Genomic DNA, 22,735 nt, shown 5'->3' with positions numbered 1-22,735 from the left:
AGGTACATTTACTGCTCTTCGTCTTACACGCTTTAAAAACTAAATAAGCTTTAAAGAATTTATTTTGGGGAGAATGCAGTAAGTAAATGAAGTAAACCAGTCCACCAAAAGCCAGTTCACTGGATGATCTATTTGCTAAATTACCCAAGATTTTTATTTGTTTAAGTTTTAGTATCACCAAGATTTTGCTGCAGCGATTTCCCTTGGATTTGTAGTCCTGGGCCACTAAGTATCAGTTTCTCATGTTAACATTTGAGATGCCTAGTGCTTCTCATATGCTCAATGTTATATAAATGAATGGATGAACTTTACTCATATTTTCCTGGATCAGGCCCCATACATATCCCAGTGAAACAGATCTGATGAGTGCATTTAATCTGGGCTAAGGTTTTGGTCTGATAATTCTAGGTTTGTTAGTCATTTAGTGAATCGATCATTTTCATCAACTAGTTTTTGGCTAAATATTTTTCAGTACACTTAACCGTGGCTCAAGAAAACAAAGTTAATATTTTTTTTTACTACTTTACTCTTTGAAAGTATGCTTTAAGAATCCTTTACTTCCTAATAATTACTTTATAAAAAAAATTTTTATAATATTATACCTAAAGGGAAATTGATCTTAAAGACCTCCAATAATATATATACTTCACATCATAGAGGAGGGAATTAAGATTTAGAAGCGTAGGCGCTTCAGTTTGTCAAAGTAATACAGGATACAAAATTACCCTGCTAGGACTCTAAGAAAAATCTTAGGGTTTAAGTAAAGCAAGGGTATCAGATATTTTTGACAGAACTTAACAATTCATATTTTCAGATAAACATTAGTTAGTATCATGAGAAAAATAAAAATTTAGTTGGATTTCCTTACATCTATTTCACAGTTTAGTTTATTTTTAACTTCTTTATGGTGCCCAAGACAAGTAGTGAGTTTTAAATAACAAACTTTATAGCACTAAGGATTCTTAATTTACTCTAATCATATAGTTTATTAATATCATAAACTGAAAGCACTTTAAAGATGTGAAACAGTAAGAACAGCTATGTATGCTGAAAGATGGGTGTCAACTCTAAAAAACAGTGGAGAAATTATTCCCACAATGCTGGCTGTGCTTTCCAGTGACTTGCAGTAGGTTACCATCTAATAGTCATGACTTTCAAAAATACTTCCTTAGCACCACACTTGGATTCATACATGTGGCCTTCTACTATGGGCCTGTGCCTAGTCATAAAAATCCTACCTGGTAGATTAGTGACATGAATTTCCAGACTTTTAGATTTCTGGTAGTGATCTCTCATGTTCTCAGAGCCACTCTGTGCACACGGCTATGTTGTATTAGGTGTGACAGTTAACAGCAGAGTTGAATTAGAACCCTGGTTGTTGACTTCCAATCTTTCATTCTTTATTTATTGAAATAATTACCAGCATTACAACCTTGCCCAAAATCATGTGTTGCCTGCATTATTGTGAAATCTTCCTTTATTCCTCATTAACAAAACTCTGATTTTATCTGGACAGCATTGTGCTTAGTGCTTTATTTCTCCAAACAATGAGCTCCTCTAAGTCAGTGATCATAATTTCTCTTGCTTTTGTACTCTTCAGTTTCTGTATGAAGACTAATTTTCCCTCAAAGCCAGGCTTTCAAGTTCATTTCTGTAGTGAAATGTGTTTACAATTTTCTTTATGGAAAATGCCTTTAGGGAAAATTTATTTGGAAAAAAAATATGCCTGGCACATTAAGTATTTGCCACAAATATTTACTGATGAAGTGACACAGAAAAGGGGCTCTTTCAGTAAGACTTATAGACATTTTTCTATTCTCATGGCCTTATGCCATTAAAAAGAAATACCTTTTTTAAAAAAATTCTTGAATAGAAAAAGCAACATTTTCTCAGTCACTTTTAACTCCTTTCTTCTTTGCATATTTCCTTTTCTTTGCATTTTAGCCTGAACACAGAAGATATTCACAACTCAATGCTTGTGAACTTCCCGGTTGAAAAAAATAAACATAATTGTTATATTTATGCTTAAATGTTTTTTTCTCTACAATTCACAAAAAATGCTTTTCATAGATTATCATATACTTCAGGTAACCTTTGTCATTAACAATTTATTTTGAAGCCGTCATATATTTGTAATAAAAATGTGAATAACTTTTTACCTAAGTATCATATTTATGTAATTAAAAATAACCCTATTATATACCAAAATGTGTCTAGCTCAACCTTCCTTTCTATTATTCTGATACTCAAGAACAAAATAAAATGAAAACAAGGATAAAAATTAGATTCAGCAAGTTTATTATAATGTGATGAAGTCTGTAAGAAATCTATTTATCTTACACCCTTTCGTTAGCAGGTAGCCAGCCAGTATAGTTATAGTTCATTTTGTTCCATGAAAGTTATCATTCCTAAAATCTTGGTTTCTATAGAAACTGGTAGGAAGTGTTTGCTGTCTAAGGATAAGTAGATAGTGACAAGTAGCTGATTCTACAAATCCTTACCACATTTGTAGACTGAAATAAATAAAACTGACAATGACTAGATTAAAGCCACACCCCCCATTTATTGGGTCAATCTTATCTATTTACTTGAATGTAAAGGCTTTTCTTTTTTATAATTTTTAAAGGTAATCATTAGATTGTTGTCATGTAGTTAATGATAACTTTACTTAAATTTCAATAAATTTGAGCTCTCATACTCTACCTCTAATATTACTGTACTATATACTAAGTTAGCCAATATTTTCAACACATTTTTGCTGTTAATAAATATATGTATAATTACTTTCTTAAGCTCAGAAATATATTGTGTCAAAGTGATTAACTTATACAAAATAACCATGGTTCCCTACTGCAGATATTATCTTCTGTCTAGCAGAAATTATCATTTCCTAAAATTCATTTGTAAATTAGAGTTTTGAAACACCACTGTTGTAATTTTTTAAATGCCTTAAACAAAATTAGAAGTTATAGGACAAATATTGGTGGGGTTTTTTGGTATGTTTTAAAATAAAAAAATACTACAGACAAATTATATTTTTCAATGCAAATGTTTCGTTAGGAGAGTAAGGATACTAATGAATTTCCAAATACAGCATTTCATTTGCTATCAAACACTGCCTGAAATATAGGGAGCTTGGAAAACTGTAACAGTAGTATTTAAAATCATTGTTTACAATCTCCATGATTTTGGAAAACTTAAAGATTAGCCTTTAATGGATTATAAGGGATAGGAGTATTTATTTTTTAAATAAAAAATGTTTTTCATGTTATATATGCAATACAAGCAAATTGTGGAAAATATGAAAGAAAAATATCTATTGTACCATCAACCATTACAACCATCATTAAACTTCTAAGGCATTTTATTCCAGTCTTTCAATATGCATAGTTTTGTTTTTCAATCTATACAGAGTGGGGCAAAAATAGGTTTACAGCTGTTCATATGGAAAATAATACAGTAATTAATAAATAATATAAGAATAAACTGTGTTTCAGATACTCAAAACTGTAAACCTACTTTTGCTCCACCCTGTATATAGCCATTGTGCCATTTATACAACTTGTATAAAGGCAGATCATCACTGCATGGTAACAATGTCTTTGTCCAAAACTATATTTTAAATCTTCTACAAAATGTAAGTCAATCAAAATTATTACATATCATAGCTACTCTAACAAAAATATATAATCTTTGTTCATGTTCATAGAATATTGTATAATTATGTACATTTCTAACTAACTATATGCTTATATATACTAATCATACCATATGTGTATGGTATGAAATGTCTATGGCTCTACATCTGTATGCATCTCTAATTAAATCAACATTTTTTAAATTACTTACCTTTATTGTTGTTCTCTAAAAGTATCCTAAAATGAATCCAACTATTTTTTTTATTGATTGACTTGAGAGAGAAGAGAGAGAGAGAGAGAGAGAGAGAGAGAGAGAGAGAGAGAGAGAAGAGAGAGAGAGAGAGAAGAGAGAGAGAGAAAGGAAAGAGAGCGATTCATCGATTTGTTGTTCCACTTAATTATGCATTCACTGGTTGATTCTTGTATGGACCCTGATGGGAGTCAACCCCACAACCTTGGTGTATGGGGATGTTGCTCTGAATAACTGAACTACCCGGCTAGGGCTCCAACTATTTTTTATTTTTAGCTGAGATAAGTGCTCTCAAAATTGCTATTATTTTCCCTCTGCAGTCTACTGAAATGTTGGCAGCTTAACATATTCTGGATTTAGTAATTCATCATATTTTCTTGATTGGAATGATCGCTCAGCAAGACAATATGCATTTGGAAAATACTGATTATGTTTAATAAAAAGTGAATGGATGTCAAAGAACAGTCTGCTCTGCCTAATGAGGCTTTAGAGATTAAGTCTAATTATCACTGATACAAAACTAAAAATCCATTATGTATTATTGAACAACAATTAGCTTTGTTCTCAGAACAAAAATCTATTGATCTGAAAACCATAAAGCTATCTTTGGCATAAACAACTAAGGATTTGATAACACAAACCAAAAGATTACAAATTTAAAGAATTTATAAGTAAAGTTATTACTACCTTCTAAAATGCTTTGTGACTAAAAAACGAATCATTATATATGTAGTATGCAAAATACCACTGTGGTTTTAAAATTCTGAGAATCTGGTGACAGAGTAAGTCTGAAATGTAAATTTTTTAAAATTTAAAACAGAAAAATATAGAATATATTTTCATAAAGAAGACAAACCTCAGATAAATAGATTTTGGCATTTTAAAATTACCAGCAAAGAGAGAAGTCAATTTCAACATAATTTGTTCCTTAAAAAGTATTGAACAATGAAAAATAGGTTATAAAATGAACGCGAAAGAACATTGTTAGGAACCTTGAGTTCTAGTTATGTCCTGCCAGTTTGAGGCTGTGTGATCTTGGAAAATTTCCTTAATCTTTGAACTCTCAAAATATACCTCTTGCAGCATGAGTATGGTCTTTTTTGTTTCTATGACTAGAAAACTAGAGGGTAAGGTAGAAAGGAAAAGCCTGCCTATCCACAATAGAAAAAAATCCTGTATGTGCACTATAATGGGCCAAAAGGAAAAAAATATCAACTTCAGTTGGCTGAGCATTTTAACCTTTTGAAACATTTTTATGCATATGATATCATTTTAACCTCACATAATCCTATGAAGCAGAAGTAAAATTATTAGTCTCTATTTTGCAGATTAAAAAAAAATAGAAGGAAAGGGGGACACTGTTTGTTGTTTGAAATCACAAAACCATTTCATAGATTAACACGAATCTAGGTCTTCTCACTCCTTAATCAAGATTTGTTTCAATGGAACGGATAAAGTTAAAGGGAAAAATAAGCATATGCAGCTGAATCCAAGTATGAAAAAAGGCAAAACATTAAAGAGAAAATAAAGGAAATGAAGTCTCTGTAGTAGGTTCTTCATTCTGATTAATGAGGTTGTATATTTAACCCTCAAGCTCAAAGGGAGCTGTCACTACAGAACTGTGTTAAATTAATTAAAAAATTCAATTTTTGCATAAGCAGAGGTTTTACTTACCTAATATTAAGCAAATCTGCACCCCCTACCCCCCCCAAATTACCCAACTTGTGAAAATGGATCATGTAGCATGTCATAAGCAAATGGTAAGATCCTTCCAAAAACTAAGACATATTTGTCTTCTTTTGATGTGACTTATAACATGTTTTTCCTATTCAAATTAATTTTTAGAAAATGTTTACCTTCCAGGGAACTAATGCTTTCCTATATTTCACATGAACATGCAGATACTTTTATACCTGTATAAACTGTAAAATTACTGACAGAATTAACAAACAGGAAAAAGTTTATATAAGAAATTTTGAAAAAGACATCTATTATGTCAAAGCTCCTTGCTACTGAAACAGTAAATTGAGTAGTTTGAGTGTTGAGTGTTTACCACAAAGAAGTATGTACAGCTATACCAATGAACTAACAGAGTGTAGTGAAATTTAATTCATTAAGGTTATGGTACTACTTTTTTGGTTCAAAGACTATACTTTTTAAAAAGTGGATACCTGCGGTCCATCTCTGGCTTCATAGAAGTCACCCACTCTTATTTTTGCACTGAAGCTGAAATTGTCCCTTGAGATATCCATTATTCCATTTCTGCTGAGATACTGAAAAAATCACATATTTTTCCACTTCAGGTTTTAATAATGACAACCCAGCTTTGATGTATAGCTATCTTCAGAACACTAATGTTTTGCATATTCTACCAAGGGGCTATGGATTTATAGGAGTTCAATTTAGGTTAAGTACATTAGTCCCAAACACAGAACATTTTGCATCAAGGAACTTATCTGAGAGAGAAGTGTACTATTTTTTTTCCATAAGCATGAATAATAGGCACCAAATGTGTGTTATTTGGTGAAAAGTATGTACCTTTATTACTTCAGGGTACTGCCTAAGTTTCTTTCCACATGGAGCATAATATGCTACTTCTCCTTGAAGGCGCCCTCCAAAGTTTCTTATTCTTGTCTCCCTCTGCCAGCTATGCATAACAGAAATGAGAATTATAACATACTTAATTTAAAAAACTTTTAAAAACTAAAAAATAATTTAAGAATACATGCTCTTTAGAAAACGTGAAAAATGCAAAAGAAAACAAATATTAAACCCCCTGATTATACAACTGAGATATATTTACTATTAAAATTATTTTAATTTTTAGCTATGTAATTCAATTGAAATTAATCAAAGACTCGAGTTATAAATATGAAACTCCATTAAATTTTTTAGAAATCTTAACTAGAATTACTTTGAGGCATATTCAATAGCATGTGTCAATGAGTACTGACTTTTTACATCTCAAAAGCTTTAATTGAGAGGAGGACAGTAAACCTGGCTGTCTGCTCTTGGAGAGTCATGTACTGGAAGCTGTTCAGTTCCATGTAAAACTGCTCAGTTCCAATTAAACCATTTTAGGAAAACTCTGGCCAAGTCCCTCAGCCTTACAATGGCTTTCCCTGCCCTTAAATTCTATCTTCACAAAATCTCTGACATTCTTAATTGCACCCCTTCCCTTTGCCAAATGATTTGCTCTTGCTTCTTTTTCAGTCATATTCCCACCTGGATGCATGTTCCCATCACAGCTCTGTCATATCTAAACATAGCAGTTACCCTTAATTTCAGTTTTCTGATATATCATCTTACTTGCCTTTCATTCTAGCTCTTCTCTAATAAATACTTTGCAGTATATTCACTTTATTAATAGTATAGAATATGAAATCAAACATGCATAAATATGTGTGGGAAAAGCAAAAAGGGAAATCTCATTTTCCATACCCATATTCCAAAGGAATACGCAGTTCGCGTTCATCTGTTACTCTTCTTCTTTTGGAAGTGCCTTCAAGAAAATTCATCCAGTTAACATAAAAGACTAGTTTACGCAGATGACAATTTTTTGATAGTTTTGAAGCTCCTCTTTAAATAAAAGATCTTAATGGCTTGGATTATTAGTGTTGTTCTGCAACTTATACATTATTTTTAGATAGTTCAACAAAACACGTTGTATAAAGTAGAGGGTTTCTTTGGTCTGCATGACAAAAACTAGTCTTTCTCTCCAAAGAGAATACAAGGCAAGGTAAAAATATATAGCGTTCCTCTGATTTCGTTGTTTAAACATGGCTAAAGTAGTAGTCAAGTTTCAGGAAACTATATACTGTTGTTTTCTTTGAAAATTAGTTTTAAGATGCTGATAAATTCCAACTCCTGGCTCACCCATTTAAAAGGAATATAATGTCTATGTTCATATAAATCCATATTTCAGTCATATTCCCACCGGGATACATGACCCCATCATAGTTCTGTCCTATCTAAACACAGCAGTTACCCTTAATTTCAGTTTTCTGATATATCATCTTACTTGCCTTTCATTATAGCTCTTCAGTGGGAATATGACTGAAACATTAAAAAACACTAGTAGGTCTTTTAATTGAAGTACAAAGAAATCAGATTATGATTACATGTAAAATGATTTATAGATGACGACCAAGTTTCACAAATACAAATACATACATTTTAATTAGTTGGATATCATATTGGCATGTGGCAAATGGAAGCAAAACTAGAAATTTCTAAGAAAAGAGTGAAGTAAGTAAAACGTAGTATTTCACTATATGCCTCTATATCTTCTTAGCTATTGAAATGAGAATAGAGAATAGTTTTGGGATGTTAATGTAAAAACTTTTAATGAAGACCTCTAGAAGTTTATAAAAGGTCAAATAGAAAAATACAGATGTGGTGTGTTAATGGAATATTAATGCTACTCACTAATACAAATGACTGGCGATGTGTTGGGCAGATATGCAACTGAATCTTAAGTAACCAAGAGAGCTCATTTTTATAAAGTACAAAAAAGTCCACTGTCAATCAAATACTAAGTTGTAGAAGCATAAACTAAACACAGAAGCAGGAAAGTATTCAAAATTAAGAGCTGTCATTAAGCAGGTTCTAAAACTGTAAGCACAGAGAATAAAAATGGAAATGGGTCATATCCTTTGAAAATACATGCTGACCTTTCTTAGCCAACCTAACTCTAAGCTGAACACTCGATTCCAATGAGATCATCCTCAGACCACTGTATAAATAAGAATTCTTGCTATGGTTTGCCTTCTACTTTACAATAATAAAAATAAAGTGTAGGTACCAGAGTGTGGACTTGAAGTAAGTGTGGAAGAAGGTGTGCCAAGAAAAGCAGGTGACTGGGATTCAGAACATAAGGCAGCAGGAGCAGAGCCTGGGGCTTTTGCTATGTGGAGGTTACGAGGTGTTGAGTGAGCTGTGAGACTGATGGAAGGGCTTTTGACAGAGGAAGCTGTTTTATTCAGTTTCATTGAAGTTTTCTCTCCTTCAGTATCACTATCTGATTCATCTTGGTCTTTATCATCATCATCATCTTCTTCTGATCCTTCTGTATCTGATTCTGAATTACTATCTGATTCTGGGAAGTAAAAGAAGCATTTGTATATTATAACTAGATAATCACCAACAATTTGCAGTTTGTACCTAAATGGAATAGTTCAGGAACCAGCATCTGTGAATAAGAACTCAAATGAGCATCTTCCTGAAGCTTAAATGTAAAAATTACTACCTGGCAAGCTATATGAGTGCAATGTTCGCAGGCTATAAATCCTCAATATTCTTCATTAAAGTATCCATTTTACTCTCAAAACTTTACTCATAAAATAGGTCTCCTCATATGACCCTATTCACGGTATGAGTTTTGCTTAGTGGCTTTAAATCACTTTTAACTTAATGGAGAAACTAAAGTGTAGAGGGAATCAAATTGATTATTTAAATTAATAGATCTCAATAGCTTAAGAATCGTAGTTCACTATGAGGAAGAGCAGATTGGGACTACCATCACCTTTTCATCTGCACTTTGAGATGAAAGAAAACAATTTTCTGAAGGAGATTCCTGGCTTTTTTGGCTGCAGTTATTCTATGTAGGTGTTAGGACTCCATCATGCTTCTCAGGCTTCACAAAAGACTGGGATTACTAACACAACTGTGGGGGGTAATTTAATATTTAATAATTACAGTTTGTTCTAGCAATGTCGTCCTATAAATGCATCCATTCCTACAGGTATGTAAAATCTATTCCTGGATTAAACTTGATAAACATAGGACTGATATTTGTACTGTATCTTAATGGCTTCTGGAACAACAGCTTTTTTGGAATTGTGTTTTGTGTAGTATTATTTGTCTACATTAAAGTTCATTATGAAGCTGTCTTTGAAAGATGTTAATACTGGCATTCATTATCTACCATGCAAAGTTGTGTTTATGGGAACACCAGAAAAAACATTACAGGAAAAGATGTTCTTGCCCTGAGCAAGTAGCTGTTTTTACCTCATAAATACTTTACCTTGTATAACTGACTATATTTCCCTATTCATATTGGTGACTAGCAAATTTACAACTGGATTTGTGACTGACCAGTAACAAATTCAAAACTTTGATAATATATATTTCATCTTTAAATTTAAATTTTAAGCTATCTTATATTTTCAATCTTCTGTGGAACAGGAAGGAAAGTTAAGGATAGAAAAATAAAAAGAAGCTAACAAAGAAAAAAACAAAACCAGAAAGTGAATAAAAATAAAGTCAGAAAGAATACTAAATGTTATCAAATTGCACTCTGATTGCTAACAGACATGCATAGGGATTTAGGTTTTTGCTACTTTCTGAATGACTGTGACACATTTTAACAAGTAGCAGAGGATATGCAAAAAGGGATAAATTGCGCGGAATTAAGTGAAAATTAAGCAACTTCATTATTTTCGTGCGTCACTTATAATTGCTTTAAAGTATTATTTGTTTAATGCTAAATGAATAACAACGCTGAGAATTTTACTTTGGATTTCCAAATTTAGTTACAACTATATTTTACCAGCTCTCTACAGAAATATGCATAGCTGTGTGAAACATAGTGAATGATATAATCATAATCTTGTGACTTAAGAATCTCTTTTGAAATGTTTTGGTTCACATAGCATTTACTGAAATACTTTAAATTTTTAAAATGGAAAATAACCTGATTGGCTGTCATCAGATTCATCATCTTCCTCATCTTCCTCATCTTCTTCCTCATCATCTTCCTCTTCATCTTCATTTGAATCTTCAGAATCTTTACTACTGGGAATGTCTGAATCTGTTCCTCTAAACTGTTCCACTAAAGATTTTGCAGGATGAGAGTGATGTTGTGTTTTTACTGGGTTTGCATTATTGCTAACTGCTTTTTCCTTCCCTTGACTATGGAGTATGGGAGAGGCAGATGGCATTGCAGCTGTTTGATTGCCAGGGGTCCGTCTTCCACTTGTACTCAAATTTACAGGTGAGGAAAAAGGGGTACTACTGGCAGTAGCAATATTCTCATTAATCTTACTCTGCATTTTAGTTTTGGTAGTAAGTGCTAGAGGAGCTTCTTGAATGACACTTTGAATAACTCCATTTGGTTGGTGATTACCTAAAAGTGCATTTGTCAAGAATGGATTAGGGTGGTTGTTTTCTAGTGTTTGTTTTGGATGTGCTGGTGAACTAGAGGTTCCTTTAGGATTTGACAAAGCTGCAATAACCTTCTTCAGGCTCTTGGAGGACTCCTGTTTCTTTAACTGTGCTGGAAATGTCTGTTTATATTGTTCCTGTTGAAACATAAGTTAAAAGAAGAAATCAACAATAAGAACGACGACTGCCTGCAGTATCTGACAACTGCTTATACCCAAATTTAAATCATGATTACAAGTGCTGTAGAAGTAGTGGCTGTGAAGACTGCTGGTTGCTGAACCTTGGCTAGACATAATATTTTAAAATTCAATTAGTCTTACCCTCTTACATATGCTTACTGACTGTCCCCCTCTCTTTACTATTGCTCCCATTTTTTCAATAATCCAAGCTTGAAACTCTAAAATTGTCCTTCACTTTTCTCCAACTCAGTCATATTACTATGTCTTTGGATTCTTTCATTAAAATATTGCTCTAACTTAAGCCATACCATTTCTTCCCACCCAACTCAATATATGCTTTACACAAATGTCAATTAAATCTTAATATTATATATTAGTTCCTCAATCAAAAGCTTTAGTGCCTCCTCCACCATTGCCAACTTTAGAAAGTAAATACTTTTCATATAAAGTGCATACCTTTCTAGTCTAACCTGTCACGCCCTGTGCATGTTATACTTTCACTACCTCCACATTTTGCTCTAACTATTTTCTCTGCATGAAGCATCCTCCTTTTATAAATTTTAAGCTGATGAAATGCTGTTCATTCTTCAAAATTCAACCAAGCAGCTTTCCATGCTTGTCCCAGCCAGAGCACGTATGCCTCTATCCTTTGAGCACCTTGACCTCCTTATATTCTGTCCTGTACCACCTACAGTCAATGTGATATGAAGCTGATGGAAATGCTGGCTCAACATTCTGTGGGGCCAATTTTAGGGTGCCTTCAGCATATTAGCATTGGAAAGAGTGTAATAAAAGTTCAGAAAAATTATCCTTAGGAAAAGTTAATTTGTAAACCACTAAGCCTTAAAATTTACATCTGTAAAAGAGGAACAAAAAATTATTTGGCTAACAGAATTGTCTTGAACAGAGTAAAATCATGGATTTTATTTATTAAAATGATATGCAAATATAAACTGAAGTAGGATGATTAAAGAATTTTAAGTTATAGATACAGAAGATAAAATTCTGTAATGAAAATGGTTGCCTTGAAATTAAAATCAGCAGTGCTCTCAGCATTGGACCTGGCCTCTTAAAAATCAAGACAGCAAAGATTTGTGGTGGGCATTTTACAGGGATAAATGCAGATGGAATGCCATACAAAATGACTTATGAAATATTTTAAAGCACCAGTACTAATTAGCAGCACACAATTCCTACATAAACTTCTTTAGCTTATTAGCATCTTCACTGTATTAATTTAGAAAATTAAATTATTAATTCTTTGTAAACAAAGACTATCACATAGTATCTGCACCCAAGGCATTGCCCCATAATTAGTCAATATTTAATTAGTGAATAAAATATGGAAAATTACAGCAAATAATTGCATTTGCCTTTTGAAAATAATTTTATAGCAAAATTTTAATATTAATATACTTTAACATACTTAATTTTAGTTAATACTTATATGATACTAGAGGCCCAGTGCATGAAATCGTTCACAGGCAGGGTCCCTAGCAGATGCCGGCTGCCAGCCAGGGCTTCCCTTCCCCCAGCTGCCTGCCACTGGTGGCGGCTGGGGCCTCCTTTCCACGGTTGGCCAGCTGAACCCACCCCTTGATTGAACTCCTGGTCAAACTCCAGGTCAAGGGGACAATTTGCATATTAGACTTTTATTATATAGGACAACTATGCATACCACAGTATATTGTATATGTATAATGTATTTAAACTTCATATTTACATTTACTGATTTAAATTTTCAGCAGAAAAACTTGTATTTTCATTTCCTAGAGCACAATTATGTCACATAATCATTTTGTGCTTTTTTACAGGTAGTAAATTTTCCCTCTAAATATATAGGATCAAAACAGTCATAAAAACAAAAACTTTCCCTTTAGTTTTATATTTTGTATTTTAATTTTCTGAAATTGATCCTCTCCTGTTCTGAAGAATCTCTTCCCACATATTGACTCTGAAGGTTTTAAAAAATAACCAAAGATATCCATTTTTATATCCAAGAATAATATCAGTTACTCTTTTACAGAAAACATGCTCTCATTTTTTATTTGAGGGTGGAACATAAAAAGTAGGGGAGAAAATTGAAACTTATATAGTAGCAAATGTCTTTCTGCTTAAGATATCCACTTGGATGACAGGAGTATAGGAAGAGATGGGTATGAAGAAGCTCTCATCTATCTCCAAGCTCTTACTCCCAGGACTCAGAGTCTCTGAAGACTACAGAAAAACCCTCTAGGCAAAACTGATCAAGAAAATTGATTCCTGGTCTATATATCCAATTAATGTATATTGATTTTAATTAAATGTCTACAGTGAAACAATTGACTATCATAGGACATAAAATAAAATTATTTATATTAGATTGCATGTAAAGAAAAAGAGTTGGTATAAGGGAAGTATTCATAAAATGCCCTAAATACTAGGTACCAAGAACAAGTAGATAAAGTCATTTAGAATTAAGTCTAATGTGAATATCCATTCACATAAAATATTTCCCATTAACCACCATTATTTCAAAAACAATAAATTATTTCATCTTAATCATGTGCTTTGAAATCAGAATGGTCTTTGTTTAAAACATTTCTGCTCTTAAATTGTTATGTGATGTTGAAAAGTGGCTTAATCTCTCTGAGCCTTAATATCTTTATCTCACATGGTTTTGTAAGGATTACATGAGATCATATGTGTCGAAAGCCTAGCTTGGCTACATCTATTAAGCAAATACGTAATAAGTGATTTTCTAACAGGCAATCATATAAAGTTCTTTAAATAAGAAAATCTTTGAAAAAAATTAAGAAACCTTTCATAATGCAAATACTTCTTGATGTTATTTGGTAAATTCATTTATCTTAAATGGAATATACATTAATGAGAATTAAAATAGCCTCCAAAATGTAATTTTTAATTTGTTTAATTCACTCATGGAAAGTCAATAACGTGATGACAATAGTAATACGTTGTTATGATTGAATGGTGCATTACAAATTATCACGTGCATAGTATTATGATACCATTGTCATTCCCTTTAATCAATGGTTCTCAAATCTGGCAATTTGAATTACCTGGGAAATATTTTGGACATGTAATACCTTAATCTCAAGACAAGAGAACCTGATTTAATTGTTCTGGGTGGTATTTCCTTTTTAAAGCTTCCTAGGCGATTCTAATGTACACCTGAGAATTACTTGTTTACATTCTCAAAAAAGCCTGATTTGTTCAAGTCATTTATGTTTGACCCTGTTCTTGATGTAAAACAAGAGTCAATGGACTAGAACATTGTGACTTTTTAAAGAAAGGCAGAATATCATAGTGGTTAAGAAAATAACTCTAGTGCCATACTCCTAGGTTTGAATTCTAACGCCATCACTAACTAGCAGTGTGATCTTGGGAAAGATAAAGTTCTATGTGTCTCAATTTGATCATCTTTTACTGGTCATAACAACATCAGTAGCACTAATAGATATTAGTATTCAATGAATAAGGGCAAGTTCAGCACTGAAAACAATGGCTGGCAAACAGTACATGCTCTGTGAGTGCTAGCTAATATTTAGGATGTGTAATGATAATTTTTATAATCAAACCAGTGTTTAAACAAAATAATATTTTTCCTCCACTCTGAGCTCATTCTAAAATGTAAAGTATTGACCATTTAATTACTAGAATTTTACTGAACATATGTATGTAGACTACATAGTAAATAAATTCAAAGGAAGAAAAACAAGTTGAAAAAATTTCTCTGATGAGTGGTTCTGGTGTTTGGGTAAAAAGAATTACTCAAAAAATTTTGTATTTGATATAATTCACTAAGAATGGCAAAGGAAAATGAGTCTTTATAAAGAATTTTAACACTTAAAATTGCTAAATTATAGAATTATAAAGGTAAATGACTCAAGAATTCATTTCTTTAAAAATATATTGATATTAGAAGGACATTATTTTTTTTAACAAAAGTGATCATGAAGTATATCTTATTCAAGCATATTTCTCTCCTTAATGTTATATCATTAACCCAGGGGGAAATGACTTGATTGTGTTGCCAAAAATATATTAAGCAGATATATATACAAATATAAAATCAGAGAAATTTAGTTTGCTGATGTGCATATTTGATTCCTGGTGACTAGAAAAAGTATAAAAATAAGAGAAGAATTTAATTTAAAACCTGCATATTATAAGATTATATAAATGCTTTTTTCCTAATAATAAAATCATTCTATAAGTAATTTTTAACTCACCCGTTTAGATCGCAATTCACTGGTCAAAAGACTAGATTCTTCAGAGGTATTTTTATTCCCTGCTTTAAGTACATCAGGAGAAGGAACTATGAGTTTCATATAAGTTTCCTTTTTGGCTTGATTTACCAAAGATAGAGGTTTCACATTGGACACCAATCCCGTAGACTGTATTACACTTGTGTGTTTGGTCACAGATTCCTCCTTTGCCTGAGAGCTTTGGAAAATAAATGGAAGCTGCTGTGACAAAACCTGAGGCTGCTTCTGCTGGGATTGGAATGATGAGTGGGTCTGGGATTCAGACACAAGAGGTAATGGCTGGTGTATTCTTTTTTCCTGGGCTTTTTCGGTTGCTTTCTGTCCATCCGCTTTTGGGTCTGAAATACCATGTAATAGCACCTGTAAATTAAAGTTAAAAGGCAGAGCTTAACATCTATTAAAAGAAAGAACACCAAGCAGGGAAAAAAGGAACTTTAAAAAGTGTTCCTAGTGACCTGTGATAGATATCTACAGCGCAGGAGAAATACAGTTAATATCTCTTTAAAATATTTCTCCATCTCCTATTCTGTCTTTTGCAAAACTAAGAATTTGCCCTGGCTGGTATCTCAGTTGGTTAGAGCATCATCCCGATACACCAAGGTTGCAGGTTCAATCCCCAGTCGGGGCACGTATAAGAAATCAACCAATGAATGCATAAGTGAAACAATAAATCAATGTTTCTCTCTGTGTATGTTTCTCTCTCTCCTCTCTGTCCCTCCTTTCTCTCTTGCTAAAATCAATTTTTTATAAAAGTAAGAACTAAAGGCAATGAGTCAGGATAAATAAGTTAATCCCTAAATATAAATACTGTGTAGATAAGGCCAAGGGAACTATTTATACCTGGTTGTTATTTTTATGTTGTGCTTCACTCTCTGAATCAGAATCATCATCTTCAGTTTCTTCAATACTTTGATCTTCTTCTTCTTCATCTTCCTCTAGATCATCTGAATCACTACTACTAATGCCTTCACTTGAGGTGTCTGATGATGTGCCTGAATCACTATCACTGTTGCTAGAACTTTCCATAGCTTTCTTCCTTGGTTTCTGGATAAAAACAAGATTTTTAGAAAAATTAAAGTTTCAAATGATATTTTCAATCTCAAAATGTCACTTTAGGAAATAAGGAAAACTCACATGTTGTAAGGGTAATTATTCAACAAACTAATCAAATTAACTTATGTGACAGGAATTCTCCAATAAAATATATAAGCTCTGACATGTACAGGGTATGGGAAATCTCAATATAGTATATTATAAAATACAAGAATAATTTACAAAATAATAATTCCAATTATAAGGGTTATATACATGGAAGTTCTATAATTAGCTTTAGTCTTCTTTCTTTACGCAGATAGTGAGTTAGTAGCCAAATATTTACATATAATATGCCAAATACACCTTTCTAGGTGTTGGGCTACAATGATGCTTAAGATAAGAGTAGCTGCCTTTGATAAACTTAAATTAAAATTTAAAATTTAAATTCTAGTGGTAATGGTGGTGGTGTTAGACAGATGATTAATATAAAAGCAAATAATTCCATACAGTAATAAGTACTATAGAGAAGATAAGACAAGTAGCAAAGGACTTACAAGCTGCTTTAATTAAGGTCAAATTTTAGTTTTTCATATTTCACACAAAAAAGAAAAATATGATAAAGAAAGATTAATTTCTGGAACACTTATGATTCTATAGGAAAAAGGAAATCTAAAGTTGGAAGAAAGGAACATTAAGTCATAGAAAAGGAAAGTTTGGGGTTTAAAGAATAGACAATAGTAGTGAATAAAAAGAGGAAAAATCATGACATAAATTATAACTAAATAACTATATAACTTTGGAAAAGTTAAAATTCTGTCAACAGGAAGACTGAAAGGAGAAATACTGAAATGATAGAGCAATAAGATTGAGTACAATCCAAAGTTACTTAGGAATATTTCAATAGTGTTTGCTGATAAAGAACAAAATATAGAAAAGGTAATCAACCAATTACAAAAGCTATGGCCTTACAAATAAGAAAGCTATGGTCTTAATAGAAATAGGGCCTTTCATGACTACTGGGCCTGGTGAAGGAAAGATAATCATATATCTCTTTACCAAGAAGTCAAGTTTAAGCAATAGTTACAGATTGCAAATCTATACTTTTCCTTCGTGCCTTTGAAATTTGATTCAAATCGAGTAAAATACATAGAAGTGAGGAGGTTCACTCCTGCTGTTTTATTTCGCTTTCAATGGTACTGTAACTGCTCCAAACTAGCAACTGCAATGCTTCCCCCAGAGACACACCTTCAATAAGTCAACTAACAGTTACCACCATTCCCTGAACTATCTTCTCTCACAGTAAGGCAGAAAGTGATGAGGAACCAAAGTAGAGACGAAAGGGAAACAATAGTAATATAGGAATATTAAGCCTGCCATTTGTTGGAGAAACACTTCCTTGCAAACAAACTCTGTTGTGTGTTTCTAAGCACCTATAGTAAGACTATGAAAATCATAAGGAATCTAAATTGAAGTTATCACTTTTGGTTTCAGTAAGGGCTAGATACGAAAGGAAAGAAATGAGGGAGCTATAGTGATCTAGCAGGAAGAAATAAACTCCTATTCCATGCCCAAGTCATCTGTGTGGTTTTTTTATTTAAAGACTAGAGGCCCAATGCACGAAATTTGTGCAAGAGTAGGCCTTCCTTCCCCCGGCTGCCAGCACTGGCTTCCCTCTGGCACCCAGGACCCGGGCTTCCCTCCAGCCCCTGGCAGGCACCCGGGACCCAGGCTTCCCTCACAGCCCTGGATTCATGCGGAAGGTCATCAGGAAGGTCGTTTGGCTGTCCGGTCGAATTAGCATATTGTGCTTTTATTATTATAGACTAGAGGCCCGGTGCACAAAAATTTGTGCACTGGCGGGAGGGGGGGGTGTCCCTCAGCCCCACTTGTGCCCTCTCACATTCTGGGACCCCTCGGGAGATAATGACCTGCTGGCTTAGGCCCGCTCCCGGGTGGCAGAGGGCAGGCCCAATCCTTAGGTGCAGCCCCTGGTCAGGCTCAGAGCAGGGCCGATTGGGAAGTTGGGGCGCCGCCCCCTGTCATGCACAGATCGGGAGGTTGCAATGCCACCCTCAGTCACGCTCAGGGTAGGGCCGATTGGGGGGGTTGGGGCACCACCCACTGTCACACTCAAGGCAGGGTCGGTGGGGAGGTTGCAGTGCCACCCCGTCACACACAGAGCAGGGCCGATCGGGGGTTGGGGAGCTCCCCCCGTCACACTCATGGCAGGGCCCATGGCGGGGTTGGGGCGCTGCACCCTGTCACACACAGAGCAGGGCCAATCAGGGGCTTGGGGAGCTCCCCCCTATCAGGCACAGAGCAGGGCAGATAGGGAGGTTGTGGCCCCGCCCCCTGTCACACACAGAGCTATAGGGTGATCAGGGGGTTTGGGCGCTACCCCGTCATGCTGCTCCAGAGGCCAGGAGGCCTCGCGGCTCCACTGATCCCGGTGCTGGGAGGCCTCTGGGCTCCGCTGATCCTGGTGCTGGGAGGCATATTACCCTTTTACTATATAGGATAGAGGCCTGGTGCATGGGTGGGGGCCAGCTGGTTTGCCCTGAAGGGTGTCCCGGATCAGGGTGGGGGTCCCGCTTGGGTGCCTGGCCAGCCTGGATGAGGGGATGATGGCTGTTTGCAGCTGGTCACACCCCCTTCAGTGTGGGGGTCCCCACTGAGGTGTCTGGCCAGTCTGGGTGAGGGGCTGAGGGCCGTTTTCAGGCTGGCGGGTGACTGAAGCTCCCAACCTCTCCTTTTTTTCTTTTTTTTTTATTCTGGGATTTATTTACCTTCTATGGCTGTTACTGGAACTGAGAGCCAGCTTTAGCTGTGAGACCTCGGCTCCAGCTCTGAGACCTCGGCTGCTGAAAGCAGGTTTCTGGTTTGTTTGCGTTCTATAATTGAAACTCTGTTGCAACTCCAGCTCAGCCGGCTGACTGAAAGCATGAGGATTGTTTAGCTTCTATATTTGCAACATTGTTTCTTATACTGCAAGCTCAGAGCCCAGCAGCGGCAGACGGGGAACCTTGGCTTCCTCCTTCACTGGAGCAAGCAAGCCTCCTGTTTGCTTCAGCTGCCTGGCTGCCGGCTGCCATCTTGGTTGGCAGTTAATTTGCATATCACCCTGATTAGCCAATGGGAAGCATGTCAGAGGTACGGTTAATTACCATGTTTGCCTATTATTAGATAGGATGGCATGAGAAATGGGGCCTACACTTCTCAAGAGTGAAGTCTAGAGATGCAGACCCTAAATCTTTATGGTGCGATGTTCACTGGCAAAGCTTGCTGCAACCCACAGATTCCTAGGTCCCAATTCCAAACAGCACACAGGGATTTGCATTAACATGCCCATAATCTGATTCTGATGCAGGTGGTTTTGCATAGCATACTCTGACCATGTGCAAAGAGTCTATGCTTTTTTTTTTTTAATAAGGTAACCAATTTAGACCCTACTTAAAAAACAACAACAAAGGAGATATGAGCTGCAAGTCCAGATATTAGAAAAATGAGTGTCAATATCACCAATTTCATCTCCTTAATTGCTATTAGTGTGTGTGTGTAGTTAGTTCTTTTTCATTCACACATAATTAGGTAGTATGTCTGTTATGCCATTTAAACATTTAAAAAATGAGTCCTCTTAGGTTCATCAAAAAATGATCAAAGAAGAGCTTATTAACCCCCCCAGCAACCCACCCCCCATTCAATCTGGAAAAGGATTTCAGAACCCTCTCCTTGAACTTTCGTTTCACTATATACTTATTTGTTCCAATAAAAAATTAGCACATATTCAAGGCTCTTATGTACTGGGAATGCTTTAGTCTCTGGGGATAGAGGGGTGTGACAAAGAGACAGCAACTCTGCCCTAGTGGGATCTGGTGGCAGAGAATCAACAAACAATATAAATAAGGGGTTTTAGAGATAAATACCATGACTAAAAAACAGGGTAACTGGATAGATAGTGCGTTTTGGGGGTCGGGTGGGGTAAAGATTTAGATACAGATAGAACCTTTCTGAGCTGAGACCTAAATGGAGAACAAGGGAAGAATGCTTCAATATGGGAAGCAGCAAAGAAAACAAGTTTAATATGTTCACAGAATGGGGAAGCCAACTAGACTAGCTATGGCACACACAGGGGACCAGGGACATAGGAGATATGGCAGGATAGACTGGCAGGGATCTTACCTCACAGGGTCTTGTAGGCCATGACAAGGATTAATTCTAAGTGGGATAAGAAACTATTAGAGGGAGTGATAACATACGACATTTTAAAGTCATCAAACCATTTAGGTTCTGGCTGCTGTGTATGGCAGCAGGAGTGGAACTTATTCAAACTTGAATTATTATTATTAGTTTTTTGCCAACAGGCTGTGTGTATATTTTAGTTTGTGACTTAATTTGTTTAATTTAAACTATCTTTATTCTAAATAAACATGCAGACTACATGAGGGAATTGGATGTAAGGATATTAAGTGAGCAGTACATGATGATGTAAACGTATAACCCAGGAAAGATGATCAAAACTAACTGTAGAATATCTTTTCAAACTACATAAGCAGAGGGCTAGGGAAGAAATTTTTTTAAAGCTTCTTAAAATTGAAAATTACTGGGTAAAAACTATAGGATCTTCTTCTTTAGCGACAATGCCCTTCATGTCCATTTTACTTCAACAACCTACTACTACAATTCATGCCAGACCATGTATGATCCAAAGGTGCCTTTCTTCTGAAATCTTAAGTTCTAGTTTCCCCCATTTGATAACCCATGTCTTTCTAGTGTTATTTCTATGTAGATGTCTATGAACACCACTATGCTATCTCAGAATCGATCCCTTTTTATCATTAGAGAGGTGCCTCTGTAAGTTTTTAGTTACTGGAAACACTTTTTACTTTAACAACACTGATTTTGTTTAGGGATGTCAATGTAGAGTCCTTATTAGAACTAAGGAAAGGATCTGTTTCATATCCATGCCTCCAAAGTCTTGTTCAATGCCTTGTACATTGTTAAGATACTGAAGATTTTAGATTTTACTAGATTTTAGCACTATTTCTAAGAGGTAGGATAGTGTAAGTTTTAAAAATATGGACTTTCAACTTGTAGAAATATATATAAAAATATATTCAGGGCATGATGTGTGGGATTTGTTTCAAAATGCTATAAGAATAAGGAATGGATGGTGTTTCAGTCACTATCTGGCATTCAAAGAAGCTGGCAGCAGCACAGATAGACCCTGGGAGCTCACTCTATTGGGAATGCCCTTGAAAGAAATGATAAAGGAGGAGAGTAAAGAACACTTGAAGAGCAACAGGTACAGAAGTTCTGATCAAGAAGGTGGTGTAGGTAAAAGTGGTACTCGAATTCTCCTACAACCACATCAAAATTACAACTGAACTAGAGAATGACAGTCATTGAGAATCTCCTGAAATCTAGCCAAACAAAAAGTCCTACAATTAGGGATTTAAAGAAGAAGCAATATCAAACTGCTAGGAGGGAACAGGCTGGTCCCACACCCATGTGTGGCCACCCTGGTGATACCCTCAGGAGGGGTATCTAGGCTGCAGAGGTCCCCACTGAGGAGCAAGGGGTCCCAGCCCCACACCAGGCCCTCCACCCCAGGGTTCCAATGCCAGGAAGAGAAGTCCCCAGAACTTCTGGTGTAAAAATCAGCAGGAAGTGTGGCTAAGTGAGATGGAGGGCTGCTGGAGCCCTAGGCAGTTCAACTTAAAGGTCCTGCACACAAACTTACTCAGGCTTCACTCCCTCTAAGTTCCAGCACTGAGGCAGCAGCTTTAAAGGCACCAGGGACATTCGGGGAGGAACTGAATTATCTGGCATCAGGGAGAGAGCTGGAGGGCAGCTTTCTGCCAGACAGAAGTGCTGGCAGAGGCCATTTTCCCTTTGATGAGACCCCCCCCACACACACACACAACACAGACTTACAGGCAGACACCATATTTGAGTTTCCATTAAACTGGCTGTCCCTCTTCGCCCCACCTTGCAATACCCTCAGACCATGCCCAACCCAACTTTTGGTCCCACCCACATTTTTCCAGTGTCTTTTCCACAGGAATGGCCTGTCTTGGCTCATGCTTCAGACTTTCCTAAAATCTCTCAAATAAGCAGCGTCTGGCCTTAGCATGCCCTGTACCACTTGCTAAGTGGCTCCAAGCCCAGCACTAGTGACAGCCATACTTGGTTCACAGA

At 35.4% G+C, this 22,735-nt stretch overlaps 1 protein-coding gene across 21 annotated transcripts in view; it reads right to left on the bottom strand.

Moving 5' to 3' along the window:
* BAZ2B (bromodomain adjacent to zinc finger domain 2B) overlaps positions 1-22,735 on the bottom strand; it is a 252,927-nt gene that overhangs the window by 71,382 nt on the left and 158,810 nt on the right. For 12 of the 21 annotated variants that reach the window (XM_070422897.1, XM_070422903.1, XM_070422899.1 and 9 more), the window contains 7 exons: positions 16,343-16,546; positions 15,467-15,862; positions 10,583-11,189; positions 8,693-8,986; positions 7,330-7,390; positions 6,427-6,535; positions 6,060-6,161 (listed from right to left, as the gene is read on the bottom strand). In XM_070422897.1, the coding sequence (XP_070278998.1) occupies positions 6,060-6,161; positions 6,427-6,535; positions 7,330-7,390; positions 8,693-8,986; positions 10,583-11,189; positions 15,467-15,862; positions 16,343-16,546 (1,773 nt within the window). The remainder of the gene's footprint in view (positions 1-6,059; positions 6,162-6,426; positions 6,536-7,329; positions 7,391-8,692; positions 8,987-10,582; positions 11,190-15,466; positions 15,863-16,342; positions 16,547-22,735) is intronic. The other 9 variants (XM_070422902.1, XM_070422904.1, XM_070422912.1 and 6 more) reach the window with 3 other exon arrangements.

Source organism: Myotis yumanensis, unplaced genomic scaffold (genome assembly GCF_028538775.1).
Source record: "Myotis yumanensis isolate MYYU_CA2020_CCGP unplaced genomic scaffold, mMyoYum1.0.hap1 SCAF_8, whole genome shotgun sequence".
Taxonomy (NCBI): Eukaryota; Metazoa; Chordata; class Mammalia; order Chiroptera; family Vespertilionidae; genus Myotis; species Myotis yumanensis.
This window is presented reverse-complemented; position numbering and strand designations above follow the sequence as displayed.